General features: G+C 37.7%; 1 protein-coding gene across 2 annotated transcripts in view; it reads right to left on the bottom strand.

Annotated features, from left to right (window-relative positions):
• Window positions 1-2,128: 2,128 nt before the first annotated feature.
• The window catches only part of LOC131006926 (phenylacetaldehyde reductase-like), a 29,628-nt gene continuing 13,259 nt past the window's right edge, over window positions 2,129-18,497 (bottom strand). The window contains exons 3-6 of one of the 2 annotated variants that reach the window (XM_057934066.1): window positions 3,874-4,065; window positions 3,535-3,700; window positions 3,217-3,409; window positions 2,129-2,453 (exon numbers count right to left, since the gene is read on the bottom strand). In XM_057934066.1, coding sequence (XP_057790049.1) covers window positions 2,288-2,453; window positions 3,217-3,409; window positions 3,535-3,700; window positions 3,874-4,065 — 717 coding nt within the window. In that variant the 3' untranslated portion in view covers window positions 2,129-2,287. The remainder of the gene's footprint in view (window positions 2,454-3,216; window positions 3,410-3,534; window positions 3,701-3,873; window positions 4,066-18,497) is intronic. The other variant, XM_057934067.1, reaches the window with a different exon arrangement.

The following is an 18,497-nucleotide window of genomic DNA, read 5'->3' as shown; positions in this document are numbered from 1 at the left end:
TCAAAGGTTGAACCATAGTCTCTACGTTCAAATGTTCAAGTACGACGGAATATCAAATCGACTTTTGCTACAGGATAGATTTTATGAATAGAGTGTTTTGCATGTGTACGTATGTCTGTGTGTATATGTCTTAAGAGAGGTTTGGGGTTTGAGATCAATAGGATAGGGAACCTTAAGATAAGTTTAGTTGTCATAATGAACTTATGTTTTGTTATGTATAGTATGTTCATGGCCCTTCAAGTTCGGGACGATGTTTCTCGTGTGACTGGGAGGTGATGATGTTGGACCTGGCCAGTCCAACATAGTTGGAGGAGACCGATCCCGATAGGCCACAATTAGAGGAGACCGACGAAGCAATGGCAGTTGTGGTGGACATCGATCGAGAGGTTGTTGTTGTTGAAAAAGAAGAGCCCAATCTTACGTTGCTGAAATTGAAGGATTCACGTGAGAAAGTGCGTGAGGAATCTGTTCCATATATTTTGGCAGAGTTTGAGCCGACGCATATGGTTTTTGATCCCGGCAAGATGAATGATGGACAAGAGAGAGAAGCTAAGGTCCTTATATTGTTTCTAGCAGCCAATGAAGATTTTGTTTTTGATCCAGGTATTAGCATTCACGAATTGGATTTGAGGACAAATCCTCTTCAAGAAGAGGGGAATGATGCAGCCCTGATGCAGCCCGAACAGAGCCAAGCTCGCGCCAAAACAGAGTTGAATCCCGCGCCAGACCAGAGCCAAGGTCGCCAGTGGAGTCAGTTCGCCAGCGGACTCAAGCTCGCCAACGGACTCAAGCTCGCCAGCGGACTCATCTCGCCAGCGGAGTCATATCGCCAGCGGAGTCCTCCCTCCAGAGGAGTCATTCCGCTAGAGGAGTCCTCCCGTCAGAGGAATCCTCCCACCAGAGGAGTCCTTCCGCCAGAGGAGTCCTTCCGCCAGAGGAATCCTTCCGCCAGAGGAATCCCGGCTTTCCAGAACAGAGGAGCGGACGTGCAGAGCAGAGTGTACGGAGCTGGTTTTCTCACTAGGGTTTATTTTAGCTTGCTGATCAAGTTTCTTTTGTTTGCTTGTTTTTACGATTATGTCCTTCTTTAAATTAGGGTTTTATTTTGCCTATATATATGGCGACTGTATGGAACAAAAAGCAATGAACTTTGATGATATATGAAAATAGTGAGTTTAATTCTCTCTCAAGTTTCGAATTCTTCTTGATAAACAAGGATTCACCTATCGACGAATCGACGAGTTTCTTCATCCCTCGCCGTGTGTCATTCAGCGTCTCCGAGTTCCTGCGTCAAATGCACGTTGGGGTTTAGGGAATTATTCGCCTAGATCATTTCGTGGTTTAGATTCAGGGGTTTTGAGGCATTCCATCCTTTATCGGTATTTTCAGTTTGTTCCGTTCAATTTCAGTCTTCAGCTTACAAATCAAGTAGATCGGAATTTTACATATCATTTACTTTATTGTCGTGTTTTCCGGTGAAACTCCATAAATTACCGGTGAAGATCATATCACGAAGGCCACTGCATTTGGTACCAGTCCACACAAGGCAAAATACAAGTAATGAATCAAAGGAGTGTCAAGCTGTATTGTTCAAACATCAAACCCAACATCTAGTTTATCATACTTTGAGTGGGATACTCGTATGTCAAGCATACCTTAAGCGGGAGACTCATATGTCTAGGGCTAGCTAATAGGTTTGTATGTTTGTGATTTACATATTAGCTTCACTAAAAGTCTAGTTGATGCTAGCATAGTTGATAGGATTAGAAGGAATTTCTTTTCTTGTCAATATTACTCAATAAGAGGGATTTTGATGAGTTATTTCATATAATTCATTGTAAAAGGAATTTTTATAGTTGATTACAACTGCAATTAATGAACATTGCAATGTAAAATCATTTCATTGTGCGTACATTATTTTTCCACTACTTTATTACATACAGTAATGTTGGATTGATTGTTCTCACATTCTATCCAACATCTCTGTGTTTGCAGGAGCAAAAATTATCGCGGACCATCAGATCAAACTCGGCCAAACAAATAGAACAAATAAATCTCAATTAATAAATTGAGAAGTTAGTCAATTTATTAATGAATATAGGGTCAATTAAACGAAAGCATAACACCATGAATAGAACTGCCCTGAAATATATAGATTAATAATATTGATGTACATACATCCATTATTGCTATATCACAAGAAAATGAGTCATATCTCCTTTCTTTTACCTGCCATTACAATCATGATCGAACATTGAGATTCTTCACTAAATAAATATATAATATTTTAGATGTTAAATTCTGAAATTTTGAAGAATTTTTTCTCTATGAGACTTTCAGTGACATCCTTCACACTCTGCTCAACTGACGTAAAATTTATACCCAATGACTTTGCTTTCTCATTACACACTTGTAAGAGTGGTAGGGCACTCGGATTCTCCTCATCCTGGCTGCTATCAAAGCATATATAGGTAAAATCAATTTGTTAGTGTTGCATTATTTATGTAAAAACTATATTTTAGGATTTAACGCACATATATTTTGTTTATAGGTTAAAGTAACGTGGAAAGAAAAAAAATAAGTAGATCGATAACTAACCTTATATATCAAGATTTATGAAGCCTAATTTAATAGACTCCATGTTTAAGGGTTCCTATAGATTGTTGAAGGCAATTGACTAAGAAGCTTAAATAATTAAATTATAAGTTAAAAACTACATATGCTAATGTCAAAATGTTATTATTATTATTACATCCCTTAGCAGCCCTAACTTCCTTCAAAGTTAATTTTAAGATTATTTTGAAATTATAGTTCAAACTATGATCATATGATAATTTTTAATCTGAAATCAAAAATATTATAATTATAGTTAGTATTTATATATATTCATTATTGGCTTAATATCTCGAGTCAAATTTTTCAACAAATTAATATTGACATATATCCCCAAAAGTTTATTTGTCAATACATTCACATTCAACTCTTCAATGTCAAATCAACTTTCAGTATTACACCTCAACTTTAATTGACCGCAAGATTTAACTCGAACTATTAAGTGAACAACGAATTACAAAATTCGTATTTTGAGACTAAAAAGTTGAAATCAAATTCGGGCTATAATCAATAATATTTATATGATGATATAACTAATTATAACAACACATTATAGATTATTAGGACCTATATAATGAGAGAGAGAGAGAGAGAGAGTCTTACCACATGGGGAATTTGACTGTAGGATAGAGTTGGCGCAAGATATCTAAAACTTGAGCGCAAGGCATCACGTTCGCAACAAGACAATATCTACCATTTGCCGATGAATCCTCAAAAGCCAAGATATGTGCGTTGCCAACATCTCTCACATCAACATATATAAACATTCCACCTGGAGTTGCATTAGTATACTTTCCTGCACATTAAATCATTAAAGCCTTCATTAATTAGTTTCTTAATTTAAGTTATTTGCGAAGAAACTAAGCAATAAATCCCTAAAATGAGATAGTATATACAAGTAATAAATATAATTATTATTACCTTCTGAAATTAAGCTAAGAAAACATTGTGAAGTTTCATTGAGAGTTGGTTGTAGAAGAGGGCCAATCACCAATCCAGGATTTATGATTACCAAATCAATGCCATTTTCTTGTGCAAATTTAAATGCAGCTTCCTCCGCCAATGTTTTTGAAACAACATACCATTGCTGAAATCAAAGTTTGTAAAATTCTAATTGTGTGATCAATAAACTCTAACTAGGTATTGGTAAACCTTAATTGAAGCACTTAATAAATCATATTTGGGAAATAGTGAACTCTAATTTTTGCCAAACACTGTTAATAGAGAATCGAATGACACAAAGCTTAAGCAGGTACTAACCTTCATTTCCTCGGCAAAAATTGGATCAGAAAACGATGTCTCATCAACTAAAACGTCAGTGGTTTGGGTGTGTTTCTTATAGGCTATTGTGGCAATAGAAGAGGTGAAGACTACTCGCTTCACAGATTGTGCCTTGGCACATGAACTAAGAACATTTAGGGTTCCCTTCACTGCAGGTTGTATAAGTTCCACCTGTATATATATGGATAATTGATTAATGCACATATAGATCAAACTAGATTCTTGTTTTGTTTCTCTATGTCTCATATATTGAATTCTTATTTATTTTTCTTATGAAAGTATGTTTTTTAGGAAACACCAACAAAAGAAAACCTAAACCGTATACAGTTTATTTTACTTGTATCCACAACACTACCATGTATTATTGTGAATAATAAGTTATGATAAAGCTCAATAATTAAAATATATAAGGGCGTTAAAGTATGAGCAATAGTATGACGAAAATAGATTTAGAGATTAGGAAAACTCAACTCGATAGATCTGTTGAGCTCATATAGATAGAGATGCTTGCATCCATATCTATACATTTAAGTTACGACTGCATAACTACTTCTAATAGTACAATTGATTTTGTCACGTAGGCAAAATAGAAAAATATTTGCAACTTGAGCAAGAAGATGCTAGAAGCGAAAAAAAGTAACTAGCTTGGTAAAAATATTTGCAACTTGATATGTTGCTGAGATATATCTAACATCCAACTCTTTCTAAAGCACCATATCCCGCACAAAGTGCATATCGATTTCAATGTGTCTGGTTCTGGCATGTAGAACAATATTAGAAGCAATAGCAGTTGCACTCTTGTTGTCTCACTAAATAATAGGGTTTTGAGGCAAGGTGATACCAATCTCATGTAATAGTGATTTAGTCCATATTACTCCAACCGATGAGTCAGCTACCGCCTTGTATTTAGATTTAGTGGAGCTACGAGAAATCACATTTTGCTTCTTGGAGATCCATGATAAGAGGCTTGGACCAAAAAAAACATAATAGCTAATTGTGGATTGGCGGTCATCCAGAGAACCAGCCCAATCTGCATAAGAAAATACTCTGAGATGTAAATAGGGGGATGGAAAGCAAGATTGCAATCAATTGTTCATTTGAGGTACCGAAAGATTCTATTGTAGGCTTTTCAATGGAGCGCTCACTAGGATGTTGAAGAAACTGACTTATAAGTTTGTTTACCATGAGGAAATATCTGGTCTGGAAAGGGTGAAATATTGAAGAGCACCTATAGTGCTGTAAAATAATGTTGGATTATATAGTACGGGGCTATCATTGGAGTGGAGTTTCGTGCCTAAATCATAAGGAGAAGGCTGAGTATTGTTGCTGAGAAGATTAGTTTTGATCAAGATGTCTCATATATACTTGGACTGATTAAGGAGATACGAATGAGAATGTTGTTTAGTGACTTAAAACCATAAGAAGAAATTGACTGTACCAATAGATTTAAGGGCAAAGGCAGCTTAGAGACTCTGAATGAGACGTGAGATGAAAAATGTATCTTCCCCAATAATAAGAATGTCATCCATATATACTAACACAATAAGTAGTTTGTTATCTTTCCTCATATGAATGAATGAGTGATCATAGGCATAGTGATATATGAGTTTTAAGTTAATCATACCATGCCCAAGGCACCTGTTTAATACTAAATATGGACTTTTTCAGGCAGCATACATGATCTGGAAACTTAGGATCCACGAAACCCTCAAGTTGTTACATGAACACATGAGTGTTTAAGCCTCCATTTAAAAAATCATTATTGATATCAATGTGCTGGATATCCAAATGAAATGTAGCAGCAAGTGAGAATATCAATCTTCCAGACACGGGATTGACCACAGTGTTGAAAGTCTCCATGAAATCAATACTAGCTCTTTGTTGAAACCATTCGGCTACAACTATAGCCTTGAGACGATCTAAGGAACCATAAACATTCTTCTATACTTTAAATACCCATTTGAATTGAATCAAATTCATGTCTAAGGAGTAAGGGAAATGATGGCATTAAATTCTTGTTCCATAGCCTTTTGCCATGCAGGTTGAGCAAGTGCAGAAGAGACAGTAGCAGGTTCAATAACATTAATTGTGGTAATACTTGTACTATCAGTGCAAATACTTTAGATTTAAAGATGCCACTTTTAGCTCGAGTGCGCGTGAGATGTTGGTTTGAAATATGTGGAGCAAGTGAGGAATGATGAATGGAAGTAGATGCTGATGAGTCAGGATGATCTGACGCGGTAGATGGTGCCTCATGATGCGATGGGGAAAGAAGATGTAGTAGTGGTGTGATGGATACGATTAGGAAAAGCAACGTGAGGTAGAAAAGCATGATTGTGTGTTGAAGAATGTGTGTGAGATGTAGAAGGGTTAGCATAATCAGTAGGATAATCAGTAGGCTGAGGAAAATGAAGTGGTATAGGGGCAGATATAGGTAGAGAAAGTGGGGGATGGAGTGTAAAGATGAGGGAGTTTGAGATGGAAATAGAGTGGAGTATGCATACTTAGTCTCATTAACAAGGATTGTTCTAGCTATATAAACTTTTCTAGATGAATGAATGCACTTGTAACCTTTGTGTGATGAGCTATAGCTAAGGAATATGCACTTAGATGATCAACATTGAAGCTTTATACTGCCGAAGAAATGGGAAGCAACTGCATCCAAAAGTTTCAAGAAATGTATACTCGGAAGAGTAGCGATATAATGTCTAGAAGGGTGAGAATTGTTGAGAGATTGAGTGGAGTCTGTTGATTATAAGAACAGCAGTAGAGAAAGCATCCCACCAAAATTTTATAGGAAAAGAGGCTGAATGAAGAAGTGTGTGAATCCTAATTCAGTGATATATTAGTGTTTTCTCTCAACTATCCTATTTTGCTGGTGTGTATGAGGACAAGGATGTCAAAAGATGATTCCAAGACTCTCAAGAAGAGGTTCAAGGCTCCTATATTCACCCATCCTTTCCCTCTTCCTTCCCCCTAAAAGGCCTACACTTTTTCAAGGGATATTTTTTTTTTTATCATTTATGGAATATGCCACTTATAATGGAACAAACCAAAATGGAATACAAGCCACTTGTATTGAAACAAGAGGAGCAATTCAATTGAACTGGAGTTCCGAAATTCAAAGCTTGACTGAAGTCAAGCTAAAGGTTTAAATTTTCTAATCTAGATCCACCACATGAATTATAGTCTGACACAGATGAAAACATCGACGAAATGAAGTTGATCAGTCAATACAGATGGCAGGATAACAAAAAAGTGACGAAAATTAAATTTTTGACCGACCGAAAGACTTGTTGACGGACTTTGGCGGCAATTTATCCCATTGAATCACCAACGACAATACTGACAGTCAGGCCACCGACAGATGCTATGCCATCAGTAATTTATTCCAAAATTAATTTTTTATTATTAATTACAACCTTCTGACACATTTTTGTTGGAAAAAAAATTAGCCGACGTAGACATTAACACCGATAATCAATCCATCGGTAACCAGGACAACGTACATCCTTCCATCGGTGATATTAATTGTCACGAGCAAAACGATGACTACGAATTGTCGTCGATAGTTTGTCGGTAAAGAAGATTATCGACGAACTTTCCATCATCAAGGACGGAAAATTTTGTTGGTGCCCAATAGAAATATTGTAGTTATCAAGTCCAAACATGCAACTATTTAGTTCGATTCAACTTAATGATACTCTAATGTCAATCGAAGTAAAGCATCCAACATATTCAATAATAATAAGCTTATAGTAAAATCTGTCAATATGCAAAATTCACATTTAACAAAATCATTATTGTATATATTAGAAATAAATTTAGAAAACTTAAGATATATATATATATATATATATATATATATATATATATATAGGATAAGGTTCAATGGACAAGTAAATGTTTGCAAAGAAAAGAGAAGCAATCTCAGTCGTTGATCTTATCTAATCTAACGGTCAGCGTTCGTTCGTTTAACGTTCAATGGGAAGTGTGTTGAACTTATACAGGGTTCGAACCTCCAAACCCCCAAACGTCAACCAAATTATTGGTATGTTCAACTGCTTCTACTGACATGTTTATGACATATTCAATGTTTCTCCATTCTCTACTTATATATCATTCTCCGTGGAACTATATATATAAACATATATATATATATGGAAGAGATCAATAGAGAATTCTAAATGTACAGAGAATGGAGAATGAAATGTCAGTGCCGAATATGTCAATAACTTTTCCGAATACGCTAACAATTTTACTGAACAGGCATTTCCGCTTGGATTCAATTCCTGGAGGTGGCATGTTTTATGCGTAAATACCTGTTCAATAAAATTGTTGGCGTATTCGAAAAAGTTATTGACTTATTCGGCACCGACATTTCATTCTCCATTCTCTCTATATTTAGCATTCTCTATTGATCTCTACTATATATATATATATATATATATATATATATATATAGGGGACCGCTCCAATGAGACCCCCTAATTTTAGTGAGATCTAGGGCACGATCTGGTGCGTTTATTTTATCAATCCTATGGCTGATATTGTATCTGGAGGGTGATTTTTTTTCACAGGGTTCGAATCCTGGAGGGAGCAGAATATTTTAAATTTTGTTATTCATCAGCATATACTGCATTGTTCATCAGTATATTGAAGGAATATTAAACTGAATTAACGTTCCGTTTGCCCGATGATCGTTTCTTGGAATATTATTAATTTATCATACAACGATTAATCCCTAACATGCTCCTATGAATTTAACAGCTGCACGTTGGAGCTCAGAAATACCTGAAGAATTCAGAAGAATTCGCAGATTCGCATCTGAACAGACCAGTCAGCTTCAAGCCTTCGTTTGAAGCCTCAAACGTCCTCAAATCGTATTTCGCCCAGAAATACGACTTCTTCGTCTTCGAGAGAGCTTTCCGTGGCCACCTGATTCGTCTGAATCGGAGTTCTGTGGATGAAGTTATGGCCGTTTTACGGAGACTGCCAGAACTTGGTTTCCTGCGAAAATCTGACTCCAGCTCTGATCTTCTCGACTGTATCCCGCTCAGCTTTCACCGTTGGATGGACAACGATCTATGAAAGTCCCAAGAGAGAAATAAGCCCCACACGTTTTTCTTCCCTGCGCCCCACAGCTCTCAAAACCCTAATATTTTATCAGTGTGTTTTCCTGAGAGCTGACAGCTGTATTTAAATAAAATTAAATACGTGTGGGCACAGAATTAGTGTAGGAGGCGTCTTTCTCTCCTTCTAGGGCTAGGAGACATTGGGCCAGTCCAGGGACCAGATACAAGGAATAAAGATGGGCCTCAAATAAATTAATTTATCTATGGTCAGCCCAGACCATAATTAATTTATAAATATCAGTTCATTCCACTAGAGAACCGATACTGACTTACCCCTTTATTGCCGGTGATGAGTCGGGGCTTGTATTTAGACTTATTAAATCTCCGTATTTAAAATATCCGACATCCATTAATTAATTAGAGCTCTGACAGCTTAAATTAATTAATCTCTTAATAATTCCTTAAGCAGTACCACTCAAAATTTATTATTACGCCTGAACTTAATCAACCTGCAGGGTTTAGCGTAATAAACCTTATTGAGCTCCTTAAGGGGATGTCATTATCCTATACCGGATACGGGTACTAATACAGATAATCAAATATCATATATTAACCGCTATCACCCAAGATACAGAGTACTCGAGTTAGTATATAACCTTCACCCATAGTAAGTCAAAGTGATATACGAGTTAACATATATATCTGAATACTTATTAGTATTAAGATTTATAAGTCACCGAGATCTTGATTCTTCACTTAAGTCAGATAGAAGAATACATCTCAAACTGTGGTCCTATCAATACGTAATGACGTACCAGTATAGACAAGTAGCCAAGACAAACTACTTCCATCTATACTGCAGCCTAAACCAATAACTTGTCCTAGAGTTATTTCGGCTGTGATCATATTATATCTCTTAAGGTTATTCCAATTATATGGTCTTCTGTGATCTACAACACACCATATAATCTACTTATATAGAGATAAAGAACATACATATGCAATCATGAACACAATCAGATAGGAGATTAGATAGTGAACTTAGGAAACATTGTATACAAGCATAAAACGTTCTTGCTTTCAGTATACAAATCCAACAATCTCCCACTTATACTAAAGCAAACTTTTAGTATACAATGCGTCTATTTACCAATCACCTAACACTTCTCCCACTTATACTTAAAGTTTCCTAAGTGGGTGGCATCAATCTGGCATCAATCGCATTCCCATCTTTCAATGACCATTTGCGATAAGCCTTTTGTGAAAGATCAGTAGGTTTCTCCAATATGTGAGAATTTATTCTTTGAGCACAAAAACCTCGATTTACGAATAATTGTATAACTTGGTACTTACTCTCCATGTGTTTAACCCCTTGTGGTTCTTGAATTCCTTAGAGTTCGCAACTGCACTTGAGGTATCACGAAGGTGATGCTCCCACGCAAACTAGGAATTACCCTTAGATCCTGGAGGTAGTGGTCAAACCAAAAGGTTTTACCTCCCAAGAAAAAACACATAGCTCGAGGTAATTGTTCTTTGTTCCGGTCAGCCTGGAAATCCAAAATCATATAATCCAAAAAGGAACTAAACTGTCTAACTGGTAAACTATCCTTATTCTCCAGTCAGGGACTTGAGAATATAATTTACCACAATTCAGTGTCCTTAACTAGGACTATACTGATACCTTACAATCATGCTAACTGCATAGCAAATATAAGATCTCGTATATAGCAATCCATACATGAAGCTATCTACTGCGGAAACGTAGAATACTGCCTTCATTTCCTCAACCTTAATAGGCATCTTAAGACATAGTCTTTAGATAAAGGAACGCCATATCTAAAAGTTAGCAATTCTTTCTTGGCGGTATTCATACTACAACGAGTATTCTCAGTATCAATGTAAGACACTCGAGATAAGCCCAACATCCTTTTCTAGTGATCCCTTATTACTTTGATCACAAAGATGTATACTGTACCTCCTTAGTCTTTCATATGAGACTGTTCGGATAACCATTACTTTATGTCTTAACAATAGCTCCATATTGTCGCCAATTAGGAGGATATTGTTTACATAAAATGCAAGATAAACCACATCACCGATGACACGAGAGCGATTGACACGAGATGTTTCTCTCCCTCCCTCACGTAACCTCGATGGTTTAAGTGAGCTGCTATGGGTAAAATGATCCGAATGTTCTGAGCATGGCACTGGCGAAAATATCATCATAACCTATACCTTCACACTGGGCATAACCTTTCGCCACCAGTCTAGCTTTAAAAGCTACGACCTTGCTCATTCGGACTTATCATTCTCTTGTATACTCACTTGCAACCTATGGCTTTACGGCATTCTGGTAGCAAGATTTTCTTAGTATACAACCATATTCTTAATGGATTGCTCCATTGAGGCGTGCCAGAAATCTACATTCTCGTCTTCCACTAATTCCAAGTAGATATCTGGGTCGATTCTCTTATATTCACTACCAGGGACTGAATCCAAAGATTCTTCCAAGAACATAAATCGATCGGGTTGTCCCACAACCCTTCCACTACAATGGATCTGTGCTGGCACATGTGTGTCAACAGTGCGTGCAGTGTCTTGTGGTACAAAACTCTTGCACACTTGGCTTGGGTGATGGAATCGCCTGTCTAATGTCTTCAATTTCTTGAAGTACACTATCTGACTTGGATTAGTGATTACTCCCATAGTCCACTTCTAAGAATCGTGTGTCATTGCTAATAACCACCTTCTGATTCTTTAGGACTAATTGCAAAGATACATAACTCATCATCGAACATATTTTTCCAAGAGTGACCTATTTCTTCTCTCCACCACACCATTTTATATAGGGATTACATGGTGTAGTAAACTGGGTTGGAATCCCAAACACTGACAATGAATTAGAAAAGATCATTGCTAACACATTATTGGCCCTTTATCCCTTTTGTCATGAATGACCTGGTCTCCATCTTTTCCTCTATACAGGATTCGCAGGTTCGAAATAGTACAACCTGGATTGAATCCAATGTACTTATTTACACACGAGCCTTTGGATCCTATTAAGATAGATGTGACCTATTTCTAGGGTATCAATATATGTGTAAGATCCTCATGAGAGATTAGCCTTAACTTTTCTCTTTCTTTTGTTCGATGATGTAAATGCAATATAAAGGTATTTTGTAGACAAGTTATAGTATGAAGAGAGATGTTCAAAATACCATAATAGACAACTTTGTCATTTCTTATGATAGAAACACCACTATCAAAAATGACATAAGATCCATCTATTCAAAATTTTGGAACATGATAAGGAACTCTCAAAAAACTAAACTATGTCTTTAGAACTTAAAGACAAGGCTTCAATTACAACAACTGCGACTCTAGTCACGTTGCCTATGAAGACAATCATCTCATCACTTCTCAGCTTCCTTGTCAGCTTAAAAAGCCATGCAAGGTGTAACAATCATTATCAGTTTCTCTCGTTATCCACTACTCACAACTGAGTAGAAAATGAGCTGATATGTCTCAGTTACTATAGCAAGTGAAGTACCTTAACCCTTTGCCTTGAGTATTGAAAGAAAAAATCTTCAATACTCAATCTTATCACACCACTACTCCCACTATTTCCCTTGTCTTTCTTGCCCCTTGGACCCTTCTTCTTCCCGTCATTCGACGAAGAAGATGGCTCTCCTTTGGCAATAACAAGTGCTTGCACATCTCTTTCCCACAACTTCCTTAGCTGTAACTAGAGTAACTCAAAAGAAGTATTTTTCTTGCTCATAACAGCATTGAGGCGGAAGTTCTTAATTAAAAGACTTGGGAAGAGAGTTCAGGATAATATCGACTTTTGCCTCACCGTCGATACTCCCACTGAGCAAGTCAAGTCCGTCAAAATTTGCATGACATGCTCGTGCACTGAGCTGTACTCACTCATAAAAATAACAAGATTACTCTCATTAAATTTAAATGAGCAGCTCAGTCCGACTCTCCGAACACTTTCTTAAGATTCAGCATGATGCTGATAGCATTATCCATGCCCTGATGTTGGAACTACAAGGCTTGTGACATTATACTCATAATATAGCATATAGCCACATTATTCGTCTCATGCCACCTTTTATGTAATTCCTTTTTCTCATCAGTTGACTCATTATTCGGCCCATAAGAATGTGGAGTAGTAAGCAACACAAAAATTGTGTTAGTTTGTGATAAAGATGAAAATCCAAAACTGCGTTTCCATTTTATATAGGTGGACCGGTTAAAAAGACTTTGTGCAAGAATAAATAAACAATAAGAGACATAGACATATCTGAAGGTAATGAACATAAAGCACATAATTCGTAACAATAATATTGTAACCTTTTGATAAAACAATATTAATGAAACCTCCAACTGCCCAAGAAAACTCACGAGTAAGCCACGATAGGGTGAACGTTTACCATGATTTCCTCAACCAGACTATTTACCTAGTCGTTTAACTTCCATCCATGTCAACTTAACCTTTTGACAAAGGAAATTAATAGTCGGACTTTAACTAGACCATATCAATTTCAAGAAGGGACTCCGATGGGGAGTTGTACATTGTACTTGAAATGATATCTAAGCAGCGACCACAATTTAACCTCGATAGTTAAATTCTCGAAATTAGCATACTCACGAGGACCATACCGCTTTCAATTTAACCTCTTGGTTATCTTATTTAAAATCCATCCTCTAAAGTACTTATGAGAATCATACGAGTAAGCCACGATAGGGTGGACGTTTACCGCATAACTCCCACTACTTAAATGGATTTAAATATTTTTAATAGAAATCTCAACTTAACAAACTTGTGAAATCAAATATGAAGTAAGCCACGATAGGGTGAACGTTTACTCATATTCTCAATCACTTTGTCTTGAGACCGCATGTGGAGGTCTACATAATTTTAAGAATAAAAATTATTTAGTAATAACCACAATCTAACTTTGAAATTAAATTCTCGAATTTGACATACTCACTAGGACCATGCCGCATTCAATTTAATTTCTTAGTTATCTTATTTAAAATCCATCCTCTAAAGTACTTATGAAAATCATACGAGTAAGCCACGATAGGGTGGACGTTTACCGCATAACTCCCACTACTTAAATGGATTTAAATATTTTGAATAGAAGTCTCAACTCAACAAACTTGTGAAATCGAACATGAAGTAAGCCACGATCGTGTGGACGTTTACTCCCATCCTCAATCACTTTGTCTTGAGACCGTTTGTGGTAATTTAAATAATTTTTAATCATCTATAAAATTATTAATACAGCTTAGTCTTTTTCATTCAAAAGGTTTGATCATGCTCAACACATAATCCTAAACATGCTCTTCTAGAACGCAACATGTAAAACATGCTCGCAAAATTCTAAAACATGCTTAAGAAAACGGTAAACCTACTATCATGCTCGTCTAAGCGCAATTAATAAACAAATATTAATAAACAAAGACGGGCAAAAGTAGGTAAAGAGCATAAGGGATTAACAACCACGACATGCAAAGAACATAATTAAAGAATTAAAATTCTTCGTGACCCATTCGTGGAATCCCATTTCTAATCTATTACAATAAAACAAAAGAAAAGAAATTAAAAAATGGGCAAAAACAGCCCAAAACAGCCACTAAAAGGCTGGAAAGCCTCTCCAGTCCAGCAATTGGGCCCAAAAGCTGCGGCCCAGCCGCCCAGGCCCGTTCAGCAACCCAAACTCGCAAGGAGAAGCCCAGGCCCGCATGGAGCAGCCCAGACCCGCGAACTGTACCCGAATCCGCGCCTCGGATCCGGATCTTCACCCCTCTGACCCGCGCGACCTGCTAGGGTTTGGGGAATCAAGCGCCGCCTCCCTTGCACAGCCGCCGCACAGCGCCGCCCGGCGCTGCAGCAGCCTCGGCGTGCAGCAGCGACAGCAGCCGCCTTGCTCGGCCCCCGGCGCACAGCAACGTCAGCAGCACCTCCAGCATGAACGCAGCAGCAACAGGCTCCGGCGTGGACTGGACAGCAGCAGCGACAGCGGCAGTGCGTCGCCTGCCGGGCACGCCGCGCGCACAGCGCGCAGGCACTGCCCCAGGCGCGCGCTGCCCCCATCGCTCGCCTCCTCCTCGCCCTGACCCGCGCCAACAGCAGCAGACTCCGGCCCCCTCGGCGCGCAAGCAGCAGCTCGGCAGCAGCGGCCGTGCGACGCCGTCCGGGCACGCAGCGCGCGAAGCGCACAAGCGCAGCCCTAGGCGCGCACCGCCCCCGCTCGCCCCAGCCCAGCCACGCCTCGCCTGGACCTTGCCTAACTGAATCGCACGAGCAGCAGCAAGGGCGCACGACGCCAGCCCGGGCGCACGACGCACAGCGCGCAAGCGCTCGTGCGCGCGCGGCCCTCGGCGCCGGCGGCCTTGCTCGCTCCGTGCCCGTTGGCCTCCGTTCCACCAAAACACCGTTCCTTGTTGTTGATTCGTCGTCATCCTCGTTTCGTTCCTCGGTTTTACAGATTTACAACGGAAAAACAAATACAATTGAAATCCTAATCTAACCACGGATTTTCTCGTGGTGAAAAACGATTACAACGTCAAACGACGTATTCCACGGATCAACAAGCCACGAAGAACAACAGCAGTAAAAACAACGCACATTATTAATCGTACATAAATTAATAATAGAGCCAAGAAAATAATCCTGGGCTCTGATACCAATTGAAGGAATATTAAACTGAATTAACGTTCCGTTTGCCCGATGATCGTTTCTTGGAATATTATTAATTTATCATACAACGATTAATCCCTAACATGCTCCTATGAATTTAACAGCTGCACGTTGGAGCTCAGAAATACCTGAAGAATTCAGAAGAATTCGCAGATTCGCATCTGAACAGACCAGTCAGCTTCAAGCCTTCGTTTGAAGCCTCAAACGTCCTCAAATCGTATTTCGCCCAGAAATACGACTTCTTCGTCTTCGAGAGAGCTTTCCGTGGCCACCTGATTCGTCTGAATCGGAGTTCTGTGGAGGAAGTTATGGCCGTTTTACGGAGACTGCCAGAACTTGGTTTCCTACGAAAATCTGACTCCAGCTCTGATCTTCTCGACTGTATCCCGCTCAGCTTTCACCGTTGGATGGACAACGATCTATGAAAGTCCCAAGAGAGAAATAAGCCCCACACGTTTTTCTTCCCTGCGCCCCACAGCTCTCAAAACCCTAATATTTTATCAGTGTGTTTTCCTGAGAGCTGACAGCTGTATTTAAATAAAATTAAATACGTGTGGGCACAGAATTAGTGTAGGAGGCGTCTTTCTCTCCTTCTAGGGCTAGGAGACATTGGGCCAGTCCAGGGACCAGATACAAGGAATAAAGATGGGCCTCAAATAAATTAATTTATCTATGGTCAGCCCAGACCATAATTAATTTATAAATATCAGTTCATTCCACTAGAGAACCGATACTGACTTACCCCTTTATTGCCGGTGATGAGTCGGGGCTTGTATTTAGACTTATTAAATCTCCGTATTTAAAATATCCGACATCCATTAATTAATTAGAGCTCTGACAGCTTAAATTAATTAATCTCTTAATAATTCCTTAAGCAGTACCACTCAAAATTTATTATTACGCCTGAACTTAATCAACCTGCAGGGTTTAGCGTAATAAACCTTATTGAGCTCCTTAAGGGGATGTCATTATCCTATACCGGATACGGGTACTAATACAGATAATCAAATATCATATATTAACCGCTATCACCCAAGATACAGAGTACTCGAGTTAGTATATAACCTTCACCCATAGTAAGTCAAAGTGATATACGAGTTAACATATATATCTGAATACTTATTAGTATTAAGATTTATAAGTCACCGAGATCTTGATTCTTCACTTAAGTCAGATAGAAGAATACATCTCAAACTGTGGTCCTATCAATACGTAATGACGTACCAGTATAGACAAGTAGCCAAGACAAACTACTTCCATCTATACTGCAGCCTAAACCAATAACTTGTCCTAGAGTTATTTCGGCTATGATCATATTATATCTCTTAAGGTTATTCCAATTATATGGTCTTCTGTGATCTACAACACACCATATAATCTACTTATATAGAGATAAAGAACATACATATGCAATCATGAACACAATCAGATAGGAGATTAGATAGTGAACTTAGGAAACATTGTATACAAGCATAAAACGTTCTTGCTTTCAGTATACAAATCCAACATATATACGGCCATGTTCATCAGTATATATGTCTTATTCATTACGAATTTTTTAAATTTTATTTTTCATCAGTATATACATCTTGTTCATTAGATATACATTTTGTTCATTAGTATTATATGTCTTATTCATTGTCCTAGTGTTTCACGAAAATTATGGGGTCTCACTGGAGCGCGCCCCTATATATATATATATATATATATATATATATATAAAGGGAGGTTCGTGTGAGAATGTCATCTTTTTGTGACACCTAAGAACTCATCATAGCCCTTGATTAATATAATCTAACGGACCTCATCTAACCCACTAATCTGAAGTAATTATTCACGTTAAGGGGCTTTAGAGAATTTTCACAATATTGACTAACTATTACTTTCCTAATTCCATGCAACATCATATGTCATATTTTTGGTATTTTGATTTTGTCAAACATATCATTTATTATCCCACTAACACACGATTTGGAAAACTTATTTGCTAGAGTTATTTAGTGCATTATTCATCCTTCATCGGTTTTACATTGTTCAGGCGTTTAATTGCAAATGCACTCTATGAACACTCGCTATATTCATGAATGTTTTTCCATGTTCAGGCGTAAAATTCATTTGTTCATTTAATATAGTCCCAAACATGTATTTTAGTTGAGTGAATAAGCTTAGACCATCAATATTCACTAGATTAACCACTTGTTCACATGAAAAATGAATTATTATGATCCAATTCATGAACAATAACTTGTCGTACATTTCAAACAAATGAACATCTACATGAACAATGACTTGTTCACTTTCAGTGTTCATGCATGATGGTAAGTATTCATTCTTATTCAAAGTTCATGTCATACGTATAGGACTTGTTCATTGAATTTCTTCGTGGACTTTGTTCATGCATATTGTTCATTGACGCTGGAAAATACACGCCCGAAATCACAGAAAATTAAAGGTTTTCAAAAATACACGCCCAAGTTACGTTGCATATGTGGGCTGATTTAATCGAGTGTTTTATTTGTTTTTATTTTATTATTTTCGTGGGTTATATTAGGGTGGCTGAAATTGGGCCTTAGTTGAGTCAGTTTTGAGTTTTATACTTTGTTTTGACTAAGGATTTGTTTCCATATTAGATTAGAGTTTGTTTTAAGTTGTTTCCTTGTTAAACTAGGTTTAGTTTTTGCCTATATATATGGCTGATATGTAGCCCACGAAAATTGAACATTATTTTTATCAAAAACTGTGAGTTTTATTTCTCTTTTCAGAGTTTCAAATTTCTCTTGAATATTCCAAGAGAATTCATCTATCGGTGTAAC

Source organism: Salvia miltiorrhiza, chromosome 1, assembly GCF_028751815.1.
Source record: "Salvia miltiorrhiza cultivar Shanhuang (shh) chromosome 1, IMPLAD_Smil_shh, whole genome shotgun sequence".
In the NCBI taxonomy this organism is placed as follows: domain Eukaryota; kingdom Viridiplantae; phylum Streptophyta; class Magnoliopsida; order Lamiales; family Lamiaceae; genus Salvia; species Salvia miltiorrhiza.
The sequence above is the reverse complement of the archived record's forward strand: the minus strand, read 5'-3'. Positions and strand labels throughout refer to the sequence as shown.